Source organism: Protopterus annectens, chromosome 3.part0 (genome assembly GCF_019279795.1).
Source record: "Protopterus annectens isolate FY-2018-M chromosome 3.part0, PAN1.0, whole genome shotgun sequence".
NCBI lineage: Eukaryota > Metazoa > Chordata > Ceratodontiformes > Protopteridae > Protopterus > Protopterus annectens.
The window spans coordinates 862,572,263-862,592,132 of NC_056731.1; the positions used below are offsets into that span (position 1 = coordinate 862,572,263).

Here is a 19,870-nt window from a genome sequence, read left to right on the forward strand (position 1 = left end):
CCTACTCTCACTACAGATCACAATGTCATCTGCAAACATCATAGGCCATGGGGACTCCTGTCTGATCTCGTCTGTCAACCTGTCCATCACCATTGCAAATAAAAAAGGGCTTAAAGCTGATACTTGATGTAATCCCACCTCCACCTTAAACATATCCGTCACTCCCACTGCAGACCTCACCGCTGTCACACTACCCTCGTACATATCCTGTATCACTCTTACATACATCTCTGACACTCCCGAGTTCCTCATACAATACCACAACTCCTTTCTAGGCACCCTGTCATATGCTTTCTCTAAGTCTACAAAAACACAATGGAACTCCTTCTGATCTTCTCTGTACTTCTCCATCAACAATTTCAGAGCAAACATTGCATCTGTAGTGCTCTTTCCTGGCATGAAACCATACTGCTGATCAGTAATCATCACGTCCCTTCTTAACCTAGCCTCCACTACTCTCTCCCATAACTTCATGCTGTGACTGATCAATTTAATCCCTCTGTAGTTACTACACTTTTTCTCCATTTCTCAGGCATCCTCTCACTTTCCAAGATTTCATTAAACAATCTGGTTAGAAACTCCACTGCCATTTCACCTAAACACCTCCATGCTTCCACAGGTATGTCATCTGGACTAACAGCCTTTCCATTCTTCATCCTCTTCATAGCTATCCTTACTTCCTCCTTGCTAATCCATTGCACTTCATGATTCACTATCCCCACATCATCCAACCTTCTCTCCTTCTCATTCTCTTCATTCATCAACCCTTCAAAGTACTTTTTCCATCTGCTCAACACACTCTCCTCACTTGTGAGTATGTTTCCCTCATTATCCTTTATCACCCTTACCTGCTGCACATCTTTACTACCTCGGTCCCTCTGTCTAGCCAATCGGTATAGGTACTTTTCTCTCTCCTTAGTGTCCAACCTTTCATACAACTCTTCATATGCCTTATCCTTAGCCTTCACCACCTCTCTCTTTGCCATGCACCTCATCTCCTTATACTCCTGTCTACTTTCTTCATGAAAATCCCATTTCTTCTTTGCCAACCTCTTTCTCTGTATACTCTCCTGTACTTCCTCATTCCACCGCCATGTCTCCTTGTCGTTCTTCCTCTGTCCAGATGTCATACCAAGCACCTTTCTAGCCGTCTCCCTTAGTAGCTCTGCTGTAGTTACCCAGCTATTTGGTAATTCTTCACTGCCACCCAGTGCCTCTCTTAACTCTTCCCTGAACTCCACCTCACAATCCTGTAATCTAGGAAAACCTGGTCCTGGGAAGGACATAGGGAAGACTTGCTGTAGTTAATGGTGAATCCCAGGCTGAGGAACAAAGAGATGGTGGTTCGATGGTTCTATTGCAAAGTGTCTGCATGTTCTGCTTCAATAAGCAGGTCATCCAGGTAGTGGTAGATGAGAATTTCCTGGAGTCAACAAAAGGCAGTCAAGAGCCAAACACTTTGATTACCCTTGGAGTCAGAGAGAGTCTAGAGCATAGAGTTGAAAATGACAGGAAGCAACAGAAAAACGTAAGAATTTCCTGAATAGAGGGTGGATGGGGACATGGAGGTATGCATCCTTGATGTCTAAGGAAACCGGTAGGCCTGAGGTAGCAAGAGTGGAAACAGAGTTTGCAGGGTGAGCATCCTGAAGGTGGAGACTTGTAGGAACATATTGAGCTGGGACAAGTCTAAAATTGGTCTACAAGTGCCATCTCTCCTGGCAACTAAAAACATCCTGGAATAGGACAGTTTTCCTCTTTCCAAGGAGGGAACCTCTTGTATGGTCCCTTGTTATAGCAAGTCTTGAATGACCTGAGGGGGAAAAAGTTGAAGCTGGTCCCTTGGGAGTTTTGGGATCCCCATGAAGTGAGGAGTGGTTTTCCAATTCATGAGGTAGCCTTTTCGGCCAACAGACAGGACCCATTTGTCTGTAGTAATGCTTGTCCATTTGGAAAGGAAATGAGAAAGGCGTTGGGGAAGAGGGATTTCTGCGAGTGGCCATGTAGTTACAGACTACCTGGCTTGTCCAGAAAGGGGGCCTTTTGATCAGATGATGGCTGAGACCTAGGAGGAGTCTGCCAGTGTGTGCCCTTCTTGTGTTGTTGGGAAGGAGCACAGGTCTTTTTACTTACAAAATTAGGCTTAGAAGGGTAGTTCCTGTGGTATTTAGGAACTGGGGAGACAAAAATATGTTTCAGTTCCTGAAGTTCTTTTCCTTTCTCTTGAAGGGATTTGAACAGGGCTGCAACATTATTACCACATAGGGCGGTATTGTCCAGTGGTGCATCCATAAGTTTTGCCTTGAAACCTTCTGGCAAAGGCTTGAGTCTCAGCCAAGAATACCTCCTGAGGACAGAATCAGATCCTGCTGATCTTGCAGACACCTCAGCTGCATCATAACTGCATTTTATGGAATGTCTGATAAACTGGGAGGAAACTGTCACGAGGGAAGAGAGCTGGGATTTGGCTGCAGAATCTATGAGATCTATCAGCAATTTAGAGGCTGTGAAAGTAGGGCCAGAACATATTTAGACATATGTGTCTGATAATTAATGGCCCCAAAAGCCATTAGGTAGGAGGTACAGACTTTTCCCCAATTCTCTGTATCATTTTACTGCCCTTTTCTGAGGGCAGGATGTTGGTGGAGGGCAGTAATTTAGAGGGTTTATCAGCAGAGAGAGAGATTACAGCTGGGTCTGCAACAGGGCATTTGTATAGATATCTACTGTCTTCAGGGACTTTATAGACCCTGTCTGGCCTCTTTGGAGCTGGAGATTGTGAGTCAAGGTTTTAGGACGCTGCAAGAAAGGCATCCTGAAAAGCTGGCAATAGAGGTGGAATGGCTGAAGAGGCAGGAGAGTCTATTTGTAAGAAGTCATAATACCTCTTTTGTACTACTGAAACCTGGGAGCTTTCCCACTGGAAACATTCCCTCATTCTGGAGATAGTGTTCCCAAATGTAATATCCTGTTCAGGAGAGTCTCCACCATTGGAATCAACTTCAGAGGAGGCATAACCCAGAGGAGAGTCTATTTGAGTGGAGTAGGCCAAGGACTCATCTGCAGATGAATCATCTTCTTCAGAGGTCTCTTGTTCAACAGTAGTACTCCTGGGTGGAGGGGAACTAGGAGATGCTGGAGTAGGAGGCTGCAAAGTGGAAGGCCTAAGTGCCAGAAAGGCATTTGAGATTCCTTGAGAGATGGTTTGCCAGTCTGGGGAAGCATCTTCTGTGGGAGACGCATGTTTTTGTTTGTGTCTCCTTTTAAGAGAAGGCCTACCCTAGGCTGGGATGGAATGGCCGATGTAGGCCTAGGCTCTGACCCCAATGTCAGCAAAGCCTCAATGGAAAGGACAGGAGATGTACTGCGAGGAATATCTGAAGGAGTGAACCACGGTTCCCCCTTACTGTCCATAGTGGACTCTGCAATGCCTCTGCAGATGTACTTAAGGAACTTTCACGAGCAGCTAATGGATCAGTACCCGCCGAAGGAAGAGGACCAGACACTGTACATACCTCTGGGCCTTCACTGTTCTGATGTCCAGGATTGAGGCACAGCCGAAGATTAAGGCTTTACCTTTTTCACCTTTTTCTTTGGAGGCTCACCCGACAGGCCTGTAGTACCTTCCATACTAGTGCTAATCATTTTAGTGTCTGGTTTTCAAGATATACAGATGACTGCAGTGTTTTAGGAATGAATGCCTGACAAATGGTACAGGCCTTGTAGTTGTGATTGGAACCCAGGCAGAAAAGACACTTGTCATGGTTGTCTTTGTGTGGAATCCGTTTTCCAGTGGCACTTGACCTTCTTGGATGACAGTAGCCTCATACAAGCATGCAGTAGCAAAAGTGCAAGAGAGGTTTTCCCCAATGGGGCACTTATCTGAATGAAGAAAACATTTGGCAATCAGACGAATGGTAGAAGCTGTCATTTGGATTGGCTGCAGAGAAACAGATTATGTCTTTGCTACACTGACCAGATGTTTCGGTTACCTAGGCAGGGAATCCCTCATGTTATGAATACTGCAAGTTGGGAATAGAAGGACATCACAAAAAAAGATATTTGGACTACAGGCTAGAGACTGCCTTCCCCGCCAGAGACTGATATCAGAGTATAGGCAAAGAGAAAGGGACAGGGAATCCTAAGTGAAAGACCTGTTCTGCTAGAATTTTTATTTGAATCTGGAGCAGAAGCTGCTTTTAAAAAGGGATGGAGAAAATAAAATATTGCACAATAACTATAAGAATCAATCAGAGGAGGTTAGAAATGATTGAGAAGAGAGATCGGATTAGCAATTTACAAGGGAACAATCGGAGGACATAGGTATGGCTCCGAAGTATAGAAGAAACTCTAGAAGGCTTAGGATTTTTACTTGGAACTGTTTTCATAGGTATTTTTATACCCCAAACAGACTCCAAAGACTTTTTCAGGAAGATGGCAAATGTTGGAGGTATGATGGGGAAGAAAGCAGTAGCTGGGAACATATGTTTTTGGAGTGTAATGAGTTGGCAGATTTTAAAAATTCCCTACGGAGTACGCTGTCAGAGATATTGGGTGAGCAAATTGGAGTAACTAAGGAAATTATTACTTTGAGCTGGGACACATGATCTGAACTGCCTAGACATACTAAGGCCTTGTTAAGATTAATTCTAGTGGCTGCCAAAACAGTAATTACTAGAAAATGGAAAACAAAGTCTAAACCAATTTTATTTGAAGTACTGAATATTGTAACAGTGATAAAAGAACTGGAATTAGATCTTTAGAAAAGGAAAGGAGCAAATTATATAGAAATAAATGGAAAATGTACAAACAAAATATGCAGAATGATGTTCTAGAGGAAGAGTGAGTTTTAAATGAAGGCAGGAACTGAGCAATTAATGTAATGCTGGACTGAGGATAGTCGTAACAAAGAACTTATGTGATGCATAATGTATGTAACTAGAAACATGTTAATATGTTTTTTCTTTTACATTAATGTATGTTTGCCTGTGTCTTTAGTGTTTAGTGATAATTTAATAAAGGTGTTTTAAAGTGAAATAAACAGCATCAGGGAAATACACAGCAGTTGGTGATCACTCACTTGCAGAATGAAAGAAGAAAAAGCTTACAACCCTGAGAAGTCTTGAACCCATAGGTCTCCCCACTTACATTGTGCAAAGGACTTAATTTACACATTGAGATACAGAAAGAGAGAGGCAAATTATATCAGGGAATCACTCAGAAGCTGGTGATCACACATTTACAGAATGAAAGAATAAGAAAGCCAACAACCCATCACAACATTATTTCTAGGGTCTAATCTGTCATCTGCAGGAAGAGTTGGCATTGTAATTAATTTCAGGGGAAGCAGAGAAATACACAACAACAAAAAGCCAACACCCAACAGGAGCATACATATTTTTATGTGTAAAAACACAAAAAACAGACCAATGGCCTTTTTCAATGTAAAACACAATAAGTATAAGCCCAACATTATATACCAAACATAATGGAATAATTGATCATGAATTAAACAATTATTATAAATGTTCATTAAGACCAGGTGGAAATAATCCACCTAGTTTCACAATCCAGGATTTTTCATTTTTATTTAACAGTTTATGCCAACCTGTTTTCAAAGATCTATGTCCCAAAATTCTATCAATAACAATAAATTTAAAAGTTGCTGTCTTATGAACAATAGTATACTTATATAAAGCATTTGCTAAATGTTTATTTCTAAAGTTGCTGAGATGTTCCGAAATGTGAAGTTTTAGGGGTTGGGAGGTTTGGCCAACATAAAAAGATGGGCATGAACAGGCTACAAGATAAATAGCCCAATCACTATTACGATTACCAAATACATTAATAGAGAAGACCTTAGAAGAATTGTAAACACATTTGTCAGACCAAAGAGTTTTCAAGTAAAAATACTTCTACATTGAAAAAGGCCATTGGGCTGAAACCAGTCACACATAAAAATATGTATGCTCCAGTTGGGTGCTGGCTTTTTGTTGTTGTGAGTTATGGTTTTGAGCCTGTGCACCTGCCATCCTTGCAGAGGTCTCCGTTGTGGAAGCAGAGAAATACTCACTTTTGTACAATATATAGTATGTGCAAACTGCTGCACAATGACGCTCAGCTCATGTGTACAGCCAGTGCAGACTGAGGACAATGCATGTGTACATATGGAACATGTCAGCTTGGCTCTTTGGTACACAATGAGCAGGGTCAGTTCTTGTCAGTTGTAGATGGGCATTGATGGTGCTATTTGTGACCCGTCATGTGCAGTATGATCACAAAAGATAACTGATTTACAAGCCCCTGATGGCCATGTCAGAGGTGTATTTATGTGTTTTTTGACGAGATTAAGGGATGGAAAGAACAGTATAGGAAGCAAGTAAGGAATAAGCAGGATGGATGTAGGGAAGGTGGGGTTCATTTCTTTTGTGGGACAAGTCTCCACTTTTTATACATAAAGAAAATATAAGTTGATAAAGGAAAGAAGGGACATAAAAAGAAGGTAAAAGATTTAGATTAGGTAGCAAAGGAAGACAGACATGACTGAAAGTGGGTAGGGCAGGGCAATGAGGGAAGGGGAACACAGTGGTGAAGGAGCTATCAGACAAACATAGGGAAGAAAATATTGAGGGGAGAACTGAACAACCAACTGGGGTGGATATGGTCACAAAACTGAATACCAGGGTGGGGCCTAGGATGGGGTGTCTGAAGCTGTAATCTCTGCCAGATTTAAACCAGTGGGTGATTACTCACACCCTGGTACAGTCATCACTGGGTCCTATATCAGATGGTGGAGACAGTGCTGGATACAGATGCAATTCAATGAGTCGATGAAAGAGGTTCTCCGTCTGGCTGTTTGGGCATCCAACCACCAGCTGCTGAAGGGTGACATAGGTCATCTCCACTGTCACTGCTTATGGCACTTAGAACTATCCCAGCATCTGGTGTAGGGCTATTTGCTGTAGTGGGTGGTGTACTTAAGGCAGGAGGTGTGAAGATGACTATGGCAATCTGGGACCCAAATGTGCTGAATGCTTCTGGTGGTGGTCGTGATACTACCGATGCAGCTGCCACCTGTGGTAGGCTGAAAGGCCCTGCCAAACAGATGGCTGCAGGTTATGATGCTGCTGCTGCATATAACAATAAAATAAATGAAGAGAAACAAAATGTTGGTGTTGTTTTTCTTTCGGCTTTTCCCGGTTAAGGGTCGCCACAGCAAAACTCCGGTCCGCTAATGATTGGCAGTCGATTTTTCTGGTGCTGAGGTGCCAGCCCGATGCCCAACCTTCAATGAAGGCATGCCCATTCACGCATGTCTTTCGAACGCCAGTCGACCACGGGGAGGGCATGCAGACTCCAAAAGAGAAACAAAATAATAAACAAAATAAATTAATGTACAACACAAAAAAAGTAGGCAGCCAGCAATACCACAGATCCAAGGTATTGCTGGCTGCCTACTTCTTTTGTGTTCTTCATAGTCTGTTTTGGTCTTGGATTGCTGGAAAATAAATTAATGTAATAGAAAAGATAGCGACAAAAAGGGTGGATAGAGAAAGAAGTACATGTATAATGAAAAACTGAAGGAGATATATATTTTGAATATGATAAACTTAACATAATATACCTGAAGTACCAGAAAACTATTTTCAGTTTAGTAAGACAGTTAAGGGATGGAAAGGAGAGGGGGACCTCAACTAACCGCCATCACCACCTGGATTCTGCCAGAAAGTGGATTAACATGATGGGCGGCATGGACACAGCTATAGCCATCTCCTATGCAGCTGACTGTGCAATTTATTCAGGGAGTATACAGATAAAAGGGCATGGGGTAATATTTGTGGATGGCACACATTGGTAGGTTATATATGTAGATAAGGTTACAGTACGGAGGTGGTGACCACTTCATGCTTCCAACAGCATAGCAGGTCAGGATTGTGGCATCTCATGTCATTGTAATGGGGGTGGCACTTCTCCCTTATGCATGGGATGCCAGTGGCACTGGTGACAACCTGAACTAAACTATTCCTGGCTTCATTCTTATACTGAGGCCCTTTACAGCTCTTTTGCAAAAGCCTCTAGTGGCTATCCTTTTGGAGGAAGTCTAAAAATATTTTGTACTCTTCCTCACACCACCTTCTACACTCTACAAGGAGAACTATCCTCTGTCCCTCCAGCCATTATCTCACTTTGAAGACTGTCAGTGAAAAATGGCAAAAAAATGATGACCCAAATCATGTCTCATATGTCTCATCTACCGCACAATGATAGGTGACAACAGACACCTCGCTGGCTGAATGGATAATGGGCTAAGATAATACAGGTATTTTATTATAATGGCTCACAAAAGTCCTTTAAAACATGGTAGTCCTGTGTTCCATGTGCATGCTGGTAAGAGCTCAGGCACTACAAAGATGCCATTTACAGATGGTTAAACTCTGAATTACCGTTCCTCCCCTGAAGGCATGGTCTGGACTGCATATGCGCAAAGCTGCCTGCAGGAACCTGGGAGTATGCATGGTAGTAAGTAAAAGTGAGTGCGATGCTTAGCGGGTTTTCTCATCATGCAAATTGAGATATTCAGAAACAATAATGAGCTGAGCCCTAATCAACATAATCAACATGATCGGCCAGGTGATTCTGCATGATATAAGCATGATGACAGGCAGAGAACCTCTTCAGTCTATGGGAGAAAACTGCATAGCCCAGAGTTTGGAACCTGCTAAAGGTGAATTTTAGAAGATTCTTTCAGGAAAAATACGTCTTCCTGCACAAGCTAAGTGATACTTTTTAGAAGTCCATTCATTTGCAGTATTGCTGCTTTTAACTATTGTTTAACCTACTGAAAATAAGACACATGTTGCTCAGTACTTGTAAGTGTGTTGGGAAAGATGTATTGAGAGGAAGATTGCAAGGGCACAGCAATTGCTGAGCTGTATGATTGTTAAGTTTAATGGCAGACACACCATTGAGCACATACTTAGAGCACAATTCAGTACATTAGACTGTTGAATAAACTGCACATATCTCAGCAGCAAAACTATTTGTAACAGTGAGAGGAACAGTAATGTCTCCTTGGTTAGTTGCAGTGGTAATGATTGTCTTGTGGGAGGACAGTAAACCTTGGTGTCTGGTATTACTTAAAGAGTGAGGATAAAGATATACATCTCTCAGCCACACAAATAACATGCTATATGGCCCCCGAGGAAACTTGTGTTGCTGGGATTTGTAAGGGTGATGCAGGAAAAAGGCTGCTAATTCCACTCTTTTCCATACCAACACAGCAATGCCTAAAAGGCAGACCAAGCAGAAACATGCTGCTGCATCTACTGGGACAAGTTCTCAGATGCAGAGAATGAGGTGCTGCTCTAGATCCTCCAGCTTCATGTATGATGGCTTTCTGGCCTGCATACAACTGACCACCCCTTCTGGGACTGTGCCTGGGAAGACATCATGGCAGATGCTATTGTGGTTGGTATCCAGAGCTACAGTTATGGCATGGTGCATCTCATGGCCACTGATATTATACATGGTGTCCAACAAAGAAATCAATTCTTGGCTAGGGAAAATAGGGCAATAGGTGAGGAGGGTATAAAGTGTAACACCTCTCATGGAGTCAGAGGTGTTACTAACTTCTCTCAAAGACAGTGTCATCTCCACAGAGTCCCAGAGTGTAATGCTTAATGTTGGGGCAGAGCTGGACAGTCCACTGGGCCTACTTCTGTGTATCAATACCTGTAAGTTCTCTGCATCCCTCAGTCACTATCAAACTTATTAAAAATGACTGACTTCCAGTATACAGGTAAACAGGTACATCAGGGGTTCAACATCCACAGCCATCCATACAATATATGCACATAAATATTACTTTTTATAATATTTATATTTGTAAAAATCAGTTGCATGTATACATCTGGTGCTGGGTCATACTTGGACAAGATATTTTATGCTTTGGTATATTCACAGGTGATTCTTTATCCTGCACAAGCACTGTGAAAATGTTCTCACCTGATGCTGAAGGATGTGAAGCCTCTGATAACGATGATGTGGTGTGAGATGGTACAGTCACTGAGTACAGACTGTGTGTCAGGCACAGTGATTGTGACCACTGCATACGCAGCATAGACTATGGATACAGCCTCTATGCCTGCAAATACCTGGGATAACCACACCATACAGCAGGGATAGGTTGATAGGGCTCTAAATCAGGAAAGCACATTGGCCCCCAGCAGGCAGATGTCAAAATCTGCCTCTAGCACTCGTGCAGGCAGATCCAGGCAGGAAAGGGGGTAATGGTGCTCACTAAAGACATGGCTACCACCCTCCCCTTGAGGCTGATGTGTCAGTTACTGCAACTTAGTGCATGTGCAGCACCATCATGGAAGCACAGGCTAGTACCACCATAGTCATGGCTGAGGTAGTATGGGTGATGGCCTATGGGAGTTCATGCCTCATATGCGTGATTGTTTGGACAGACTCAATCACACACTGGAACATACAATGTCTTCTATGGCTCACCTGCCAGGGATGAGAAAACATCCACTCAGTAGGTCAACTCCTACATACACATGTGCCAAGATAGTACTGCAGGGCACTATCAGATAAATTCAAACAGTGAAAGTGTGCCTTCAGCAGTCTAAACACATGCTCAGTAATGATTCTTGTTTATGACTGGGGATGGTTGTAACAATGGTCTGTTTGATTTTGTGTATTATTTATATGTGTCATGAGCCACAGTTCTAGGGTATAGTGATATCACCAACAAGATGGTCCTGTGGGAAATCAACCTCGCAATGCAGTGGTACAGGTCATAACGTGTGCCATATGTGGTAAACATGATAAATGTCTGTGTAGTCTACAAACAAATTGTAAATTATACTCTGTGCAGATCACCTGGCAGTTGATGGAGTGATATCAACACAGGAATACTGAATACAGTACTACGACATTCTGTCTCAAATGAAAAATAGTAGATGTACAACAGATTTCATTAGTTAAAAATAACAGAATAAACTGCAAACACCAATAGAAGCTAATAGAGACTACTGAAAAATATAAATGGTCAAATAACATCATTGCTACTTACCATAATAGTATGATTAGGACATCTGGCACGGACATTTTTAACAAATTCCACAAAATGTTCTGAATATCCATTAGCCACATCAAGACAAATATACTTAATGAGTGGGATAGCTTCAAGGATGCTTGTGAGCTTCTCAAAATCAGCCTGACCGCTACCAGAGCTGGCTGCTACATGCTACAGAAGGAAACAAAAATAAAGGAAAATGTATTAAAACGGTAAGTTGTGTAAAATGCTAAGCATTCATTTATTTATAAGCTAGTACATAATTATTTGATGTGAGAGAAGATATTTGTAGACCTGTGCTACAACCCTAGGCAGAGCAAAGTCTGGTACTGAACAGAGTGAATCTGTATTGAGTGCAGTGTAGGTAGTAAATGAAGATTAAGGCCCTACATGGAGGACTCAAAACTTCACTATCAGGATGTAGGAGAAAGACAAAACTGTCTAATACCTTACAATTAAGAAGTATATTATTTGTATATTATGCTGTTACACTAGTCTTATCTGAAAAAGTAGTTAGCTACCAAGCTTCTAAGCTGAAGAAGGGTATTGATATAGTGAATCAAACCTCTGTGATTAAAAAGAAAAGAAAATAAATCATGCACAACAAAACACACAACTTCTACAGACACTTTACACAATTGGTACAATTCTGTGAAGGAGCTAACTTTTCCATGACTTCTGCTTGACACATTGTATTTTATGCACTAAGTATGCATAAAAACAGAAGGAGTGATATGTTGCCAGGACAGATTAAGATGAAAAGCACCTGTATCAGATGGTTATTCTAGCACAGAGTAATTGACAATGAAAACTAAGGACATAGCTACACGCAGAATGTCAAAAACAAAACAAACCCCACCCTCCCATCAAGGCACACAGGACAATGCTGCACTTGTAAAAACAGTACTATTTGCTTTGTAAAGGTATAAGCCCATCCAAAAAAAGTCTCAATGAAGTCAGTGTGTAAATGTTGACAACAGTGATATGCCGAGAAATATCTGGCAGTCTGGGCGCTTACTCTGAGTTTCTCCCCTTACTACTGTATTGGTACCTCTACCCACTGGAACCTAGAACACACCAGACATCAACTATTTCATTGGACTTACCAGCAACCCCCCCCTCAAAAAAAAAAAATAATGTAAAGACTTTTCCTAGTATCTGCCACTAGTCCCCTGTAGCATGAATGCAAAGACCATTACTGATGGTTTTATACTTCATTGCTTCCTGATCACCCTGGAATTGCTGCACAGACCATGCCTAATAGTCTAGCATACTTCAACTTCTAAAATACCAATCCCTCAAAAATAAATAAATAAATGAAAGCACAAAGTAGCGCTCCTCCCATCTTTCTTCCTACCTTATGGTCTAATACAAGTCCAGTGGATAAATTCAGAATAATCAGATAACCCAAAGGTCTCTGTCCTTTTTGACTTACAGTAGCGAATCCCCCCCAGAAAAGGCAAAAAGTGGTTAGCATTGCTGTTTGCAGGCTGTAGACACTTTGTTCGTTCAGACACTGGATGCCAACTCTGCAACCACTGCTTCCATGCAGGACTTTCATGTACAGTCTGATGTGAGGCACCATTTGGAAGGCTGTTTCCATAAGGCCTAGAGTTTTCAGAAAGAAGTCTGCGGAAATAGAAATGGACTCTAGTATCTTGAATATCATGACCTGAAGGATTTTCACCCTGTCCTGGCAAAAACATTTCAACAAAAGATTGCATGTAGCTTGCATCCTATGAAATATAGTAGCAGAGATATTTGTTGGGATTCCACAAGATTCACTGTTACTCTCGGTGAACAGAACAATCTGTGCAGAGACTCTGTAGAAGATATCAGACCCCAAGCCGATTCAGCAGCAAGGAGATAGTTTTTTGGGAAGATCGTGGCTCCATAGTCTCTCGTGGATTGCTACTACAGGCATGCAGTGGGTGATCACACTAAGTGCTGATGTGAGACTGAATGGAAGTGTCTGCGACAGGTAATGACTAGCTCTTACCTGGAAACACAAGTACTCCTTGGTGACCTTTATGTGAAGATCACTATCTTGGAGGTCTGAAGAGCAACATTCAGTCTATTGTCTTAGGACAACATAATGTTGAAAATAACAGCCTTATATCTCACCCTTCCTAATGCTTCTCAAACAAGCTAATCTTGCCTCCATATTATTTTATTCATTCCAACAGAAGCTTGCCAAAAATGCAGCACTCAGACCACATCAACTAAAATACATAGCCACACACATAGTAGTTCCAGACTTTAACCTTGTCTGTCTGCTATGCTATAACATACCTGCATGCTGTACCAAGCTTAGCCATCAGAATGGATGTGCTCTTTTTACAACAGAAAACAAACAACACAATTTTCCCACTTCATTCTACATGTTGTCTTCCTTCTTAGCTTGAAACCTGAAGTCAACTTAGCACAACTGGCATAAATGGCCCCTAACATTCATGATTTCTAAATCCAAGCACACATGACCTTGCACAAGTAAAATACTCACATCCATTGCTCCCTTTTACATGGCAACCAAGACATACATGCCTTGAAATCTTGAGAAAAATGACATTCGATATCTAGACTCAACTTCCTCCAGTTTATGGACATCAGCAGAATACAATCTTCACAACTCAAAATCTAAAACACCAATATTTTCTTTTTACCATTATACAAAATAATTAAAAACTAGAGCACCTCTATCCCAAAACTATGCATTCCTTATAAGACAGATCCAACCCTCATCTTTCACATCAAATTTAAACCATGATTTATACAATAATACTGTGGGTATATACTAAATAATACAAAGTTCAGCTTTGCAGGTACTTTTCCACATAGTGATAAGTAATAAACTGAGGTGCACTTCCCATAATTTTAATTCTTCCAAAGTTATACAAGCGCCACATAATTATTCTAACAGTGTAACATAATTTCTGAACACAGAGAGAGCATGATCATTTGGCAAACCCATTTCAATACATATCTCTAATGTAACCCTTGATATTCAAAATAAAGCAGTAGCATAAGAAAGCATGACCCTGACCAAATTAAGACATCATTCATGCCCCTATAAAATATCATATTACATGAGCATAGCCTACCCCTACTAAATAAATATATATAACAAATGTCAATGTTTACTACATATAACAGATGTGTGTACTTCTTCAAAATGCAGTAGCTTGTTACATATTTATCAGGTAAAGAGAGGAAAACAGCATTACCCAAATGTATGTCCCTATTTTACTGTTTTCAAAATATCCAAAAAGCTTATTATTTTACAGTTAAACCTAAATAGTCTTAAAGTATTAAAATAAACATGTTTACTAGTAGGGCTGCTTCATATACTATGTAATTTAAACAAGCATGTATCTGCAATTCTACCACTACAATGAAATCAAAAATCTTCTTGGTCCAAATTCACACTCACAATGCTATTATAGATAGTACCTTATCCTAAACTTGGAAATGTAATGTCTAGTCTTGTATACTAGTTCACACTTATTTACCATTATGGCTGCTTCCAACACACTGTAATAAGAATATACGATTTGGCAAAATTTTGCTAATCCAGTCAAACAAAAATTCATCTGGCTTTTTATATCAGTCTTAGGCAACACCTGTCCAATTTGCAACCTGTAATCTTGAACTGAAAATAAAGTGGTCAGCTCAATAATAATTAACAACAGATCATCTCTTTGTATTATTTTCCTCTAATGAAATAACCCTCAATTAAAAAAACATTCAAAACAGAAACATTTCCTTTCACACTCAAGAAATATAATCAAACAGCCTGTTTACTTCAACTGGACTATTCGTAAGTGCTATCTATAATTTATTTATACACTTGCTAAAAATGCTTGCATCTGTACTTATCCTGACCATCTTAAATGTCTTCCCATCCAAATTAGTCCCTTATATGAAAGATAAACAGCTGTTTAAGCGACCACATTGCATACATATATACATGTTAAGCTTATAAGTAGTCCAAACAAAAATATTTTATTGCACACCTTCAAAAATTTAGGAAACAGCCTATTTACATCAGTTAAACTTAAGTAAGCAATTGTACTTGTGTCACATTAAAGGTGTTGCAACCTTCATAAATACCCTATCCTCAGAATAAGTTCTATATCAACAGAGTAACAACAATTGCCTAATTGGTCTTCTTGCACTAACATATAAATGTACAGCTTCCCAAATCATATTGTCTCAGTTAGCAACATAAACACATTCCTCTGTCTTCTTGCTAATTACGTTATATCCCACCATGTACATCTTTAACATCCTTTCATCTTAACAATGCTCTCATCACTTGAACATACATACAATTTAATCAGTCAGGTTGAGTAGATATTCACTGATTAAGTCCATTTACATTCAAGTAGAAATGTTCAACCTCAAACCATAGAGCTCTTGCCACACAAAGCAACACTCTTCCTTTTCTATTTCAGTTAGATTGTTTCTTTCATTTCTATTTCACTTCCACAAAACTTGCATATTCTTCTTGATAAGAGAAACTCGTAATTCATCTCAGCTTCCAAATAATGTAAATGCAGAAGTAATTCTTATACCTTAGATTTCACCTGCTCTGCCTTTGTAAACGCTAGTACACAGTCTGCCAAAAACTACTTTAATACTATAGTAAATGTCAATCTATATTTTAATGTAACCACTGAATAATTATCATCTACAAAAATGTGATGTCTAGCAATGGTAAATTACTTTCCTAGTTGTCACATCTGCCACAAACATGTTTCTTTTCATACCATAGTATAAACTGGACTAAAATTATTGCCAGCTACCAATACTTTCTTTAAGACTTGGTGAAATGCCTACTTTCTCAACACCTAAATAACTTTTCATGCAACCAGTTCAATGCACCCTCTTTTCACAGTTCAAAAAATCTTTCCATTTTTCTATAACACACAAACCGTTCTCAAATTATTTATACAATCTTTATCCTTCAGCAAAACCAATTGTTGCTCCACATACTCAATAATCCCAACATACTCCATTACTTTCTTAAGTTTCTCATCAGCATTCTGATTAATTGGCAATGATGGGGAATTTTGTTTACGCAAAAACTTACAACCCTCCATTTCACTAATTTCTAGATATATGTCTAGCTACTAACTGCATTAATTGCCACAAATCCTTGTTTATACTTTCAAAGGGGCTAGCCACTTCTGTAGTATTAAAATAGATCATTTTTAGGTATCATCAACTCAATATCACTAACCATTTCTTTCTCCAAGTGAACGATTTTTGTACTTCTTCCCATTTCCTCTGCCTTCATTAAATTCTTGGTACTCTCACAACGTTTATCAAATTTGCCTCAAATAGTTTAATATAACACAAAACAAGAACTTCAATTATCAATGATATATGTAGCAATCTGAGGAAACAACCATTTAAGCGAAGCACATGTTTTCCATATTTTCTTGATGCTCATAAACTTCTTTTTCAAAGATAAGTGGTCATAAAAAGGGGGTGTCTAAAAAGGATATATATTTTTATCTCTGACAAATATCAATTAATCTGAACAACTACTCAGTGGTGACTGGTTATGTTGAACCCTGCAGATCAGGCAGCTTCCCTCTGCAGCTTCGCAAAGAATGTGCACCAAGACATTGCTTATGTTACATGCACTTTAGAAATGGGACAGAGTTTTTTGTTTAATGGCCCATCTAGCAACTCTCTTATTCATATGGTACATTTCTTTAGTGAAATCCATCTCTTTATATAGCACAAGTGTTGCATAGTTTAGCACCCTGCATGAATAACATGGCATATACATCAGTATGCTTCCCACATCTCTACTACATAGGACTCCTTATTTTATGTACAAACAGCTGAACCACAGCATCAAACGTAGAGGGGTTTCTCTCTAAAATCCCAATCTTCAGAGGCCAGAAATTACTGTTGGACTTTTTTTTTTAATATACGGACCATCATACCATAGTTTTTTCAGGCAATTCTGGTGGCTTCCATCAAGACATCCACCACACAAACAACACTCAAAAGATGAAGTAAAGATATTCTGCTGCCTCCATTGTCAAGATGGTGTTGAGTCAGTTGGTCAGCCCCCTAGTGACACATCAGTTCAGGGTACTCCCTCAGTTTAATAGGTCTGTGGGAGTGGGGGCTAGGGAACTGGCACTCTTTTCATTATTCAAGTCTTCCACCAAGGATTCGATGGCAGACTCAGTATGCCTAGTCTTTTTGAAGGCTTTGTTTGGGGCCACTTAGGTGGTGTGCTCAGATGATGAAGAGTCCCCTTCTCAGGCCAACTTGTAGATTCATGAAGACTTGAGGTTCCTGGGACATGACAAGTTGAAAGACACAGGCATGTATTGGAAATCCTATGTTCCTGCATTGTTGGGAGCAACATATGACATTGACAGGGACCAAGAAATGGTAATTTATGTCCTGACACTGACATAAGTGCTAGCAGCTGGAGTACCAATGTTAATGCCACTGACCTCAGAAACATCACTGCTGAATAGCCCAAAACCAATGTCAAAGAGGCCATCGACAATGCTGGCATCAGGAACTATGTGCCCAACATTGAGATCAAGACTATTTGCATTACTTGTGTCAGCAAGGTCATCATTAAGACCACTATCTAGGATATGACCAATGTTGCTGGCATGAATGATAAGATATATAGTGTCAATAAAAGATTCAGTACTGAGACTGGAAAGGAAGCTGTCGACCTAGTTACTAATACTAATGAAAAATGCTGTACTGGTGAAGGCATTATTGGAAGATGAAGGCTTTAAAGAAAGACCATAAAGTAGTCCTTATGGAACACTTGGAATAGGGAAACAGGGTACCAGATTACTTGCCCTAAGCCCTATCAATTGTCTCTGCCACCCATTTATAATCTGTAACAAGACAGGCATGAGAGGGGATAGATCTTGGTGTAACTGGGTAAGAAACACGAGTATTCTGAAGGATTTCTCTCCTGATAAGCTCTACTAACCACCACTACTGACAGCTTAACTGTCTCTGAGATCTGTATCCTTAACTTTAATTTTTGTAATAGGTTTCAAGACATGGTATGAAGATCAGGAAGACTTGGCAAGATGCAGAAGGAGCAGGCATCTTCCAAGTCTTAGAAGGGAAGGTGTGAAGCACTCATTTATTAATGAAAAAAAGAGGAGTCAAGGAGCTCATAAGCTTCAGACTGGGTAAATAAAAAACATTCTCTGTTAGGTGAATCTTGAGCAACTTCTTCTCATTGTGAGGTGTGGATTTGTTAAAGTCCCTTCAGAGGGAACATATTTAAGAAATATGCATTTACCTCAGACAATAAAGACCCTGAGTAAAACTGTCAGCTGTTGGGATGCTCCTGTTATAAGCACATGATGAAAAAAATATTTAGATATCTTGACATACAAAAGTAACCTAACCCCAAAAGGGAAAAACAGAATATAAAGAAATATGGCAGGAAGTTGTTTAGTAAATAAAAGAAAAAAAGGTAACCATAAGATAGAAGTTATCTCTAATAACAGTGAGCAAAAGGATTTTATTCCCAAAGTTTCATCTTTTCCATCAAATTAAAGAAAAATTGCTTGGGGACATTTGTTGCCATCTTAATGAAATACAATAAAGAAGATCTGGAGTGACATGAAATCTTGTTATATGTATCACCAAACACCATCATACTAGGTGACTTCAATTACCCTAATATAGACTGGGAACACTACTCAAGCCCAAACACCCTAGCCCAAAAGTTCCTGGAATTCATAAACTCAAATGCCATGGAACAACTAGTCACCATCCCCACAAGAGGAGATAACATACTTGATCTCATCATCACGAACATGGGAGCACAATGTTCAACACCGGAAGTATACCCCTCACTGGTGAGATCAGATCACAAACTAATCTCGCTGGAGGTCCTCATCCCACCCCCACCTGAAATAAAAAGACCACAGTAAAGAACTTCTCAAAAGCCGCTTCACACTTCTAAAGACTAGTGTGGTCTCCTTTAAGGCCCCGAGCCGGGGGAAAACAGTACTCAAGCCGCTGAATCACTTACAAATGCCTTCTAGCACCTGCAGGACTGCATGGATAAGGCAATCCCAAGCAAAACAAAGAATCTCTGTACCAAAGGCCAGTCTGGTGGACCCCAGCCATAAACAAACTCTACAACAAAAGGAAGAAGCTACTACAAGATAGAGCAAAATCCTTAAAAGGTAAGACACCCTTGATCACTATAAGTAAAAAACTAAGAGCTCTCATAAAATCATCCAAAGCAAATTTCGAGAGAAAAATAGCTAAAGACTCAAAAGACAATCATAAGGCCTTCTTTAGCTATGTTAGAAACCTGGAGGAAACTCCCAGATATGCTCAGAACTAGTTCAAAATGATGTGAAGATTACTGATCCTACAGACATTGCCAACATACTGGCTGACAGGTTCAGTGCAAACTTCTCCCCCCCCCCAAAAGGAGAGATATCTAAAAAAAAGCAGCCCCCCCCCAACATCTCCCAGCGCCAAGGAGAACTCTGCCCAAAAAACACAGCATCCATGGGACCTGATGGTGTCCCCGCTGTGTGCTCCACGAACTCAATGAGGAATTAAACCCACAACTAGGACAGCTGTTTAATCAAAGTCTTACCTCTGGTCCCACTTCACAAAGGCGGTGCCTCCACTGACTGGAAATTACCGCCCATTAGCTTGACAAGCCTTATCTGCAAAGCCATGGAGAGGATCATAATGGACCTCATAAATAAAGACATAGGGAATTTGCAGACTTTGGATCCAACCCAG

The 19,870-nt window shown here is 40.2% G+C and overlaps 1 protein-coding gene across 2 annotated transcripts in view; it reads right to left on the reverse strand.

The window, feature by feature from the left end:
- GMPR (guanosine monophosphate reductase) overlaps positions 1–19,870 on the reverse strand; it is a 1,135,646-nt gene that overhangs the window by 624,796 nt on the left and 490,980 nt on the right. For both annotated transcript variants that reach the window (XM_044065201.1, XM_044065200.1), the window contains exon 4: positions 11,084–11,257. In XM_044065201.1, coding sequence (XP_043921136.1) covers positions 11,084–11,257 — 174 coding nt within the window. The remainder of the gene's footprint in view (positions 1–11,083; positions 11,258–19,870) is intronic.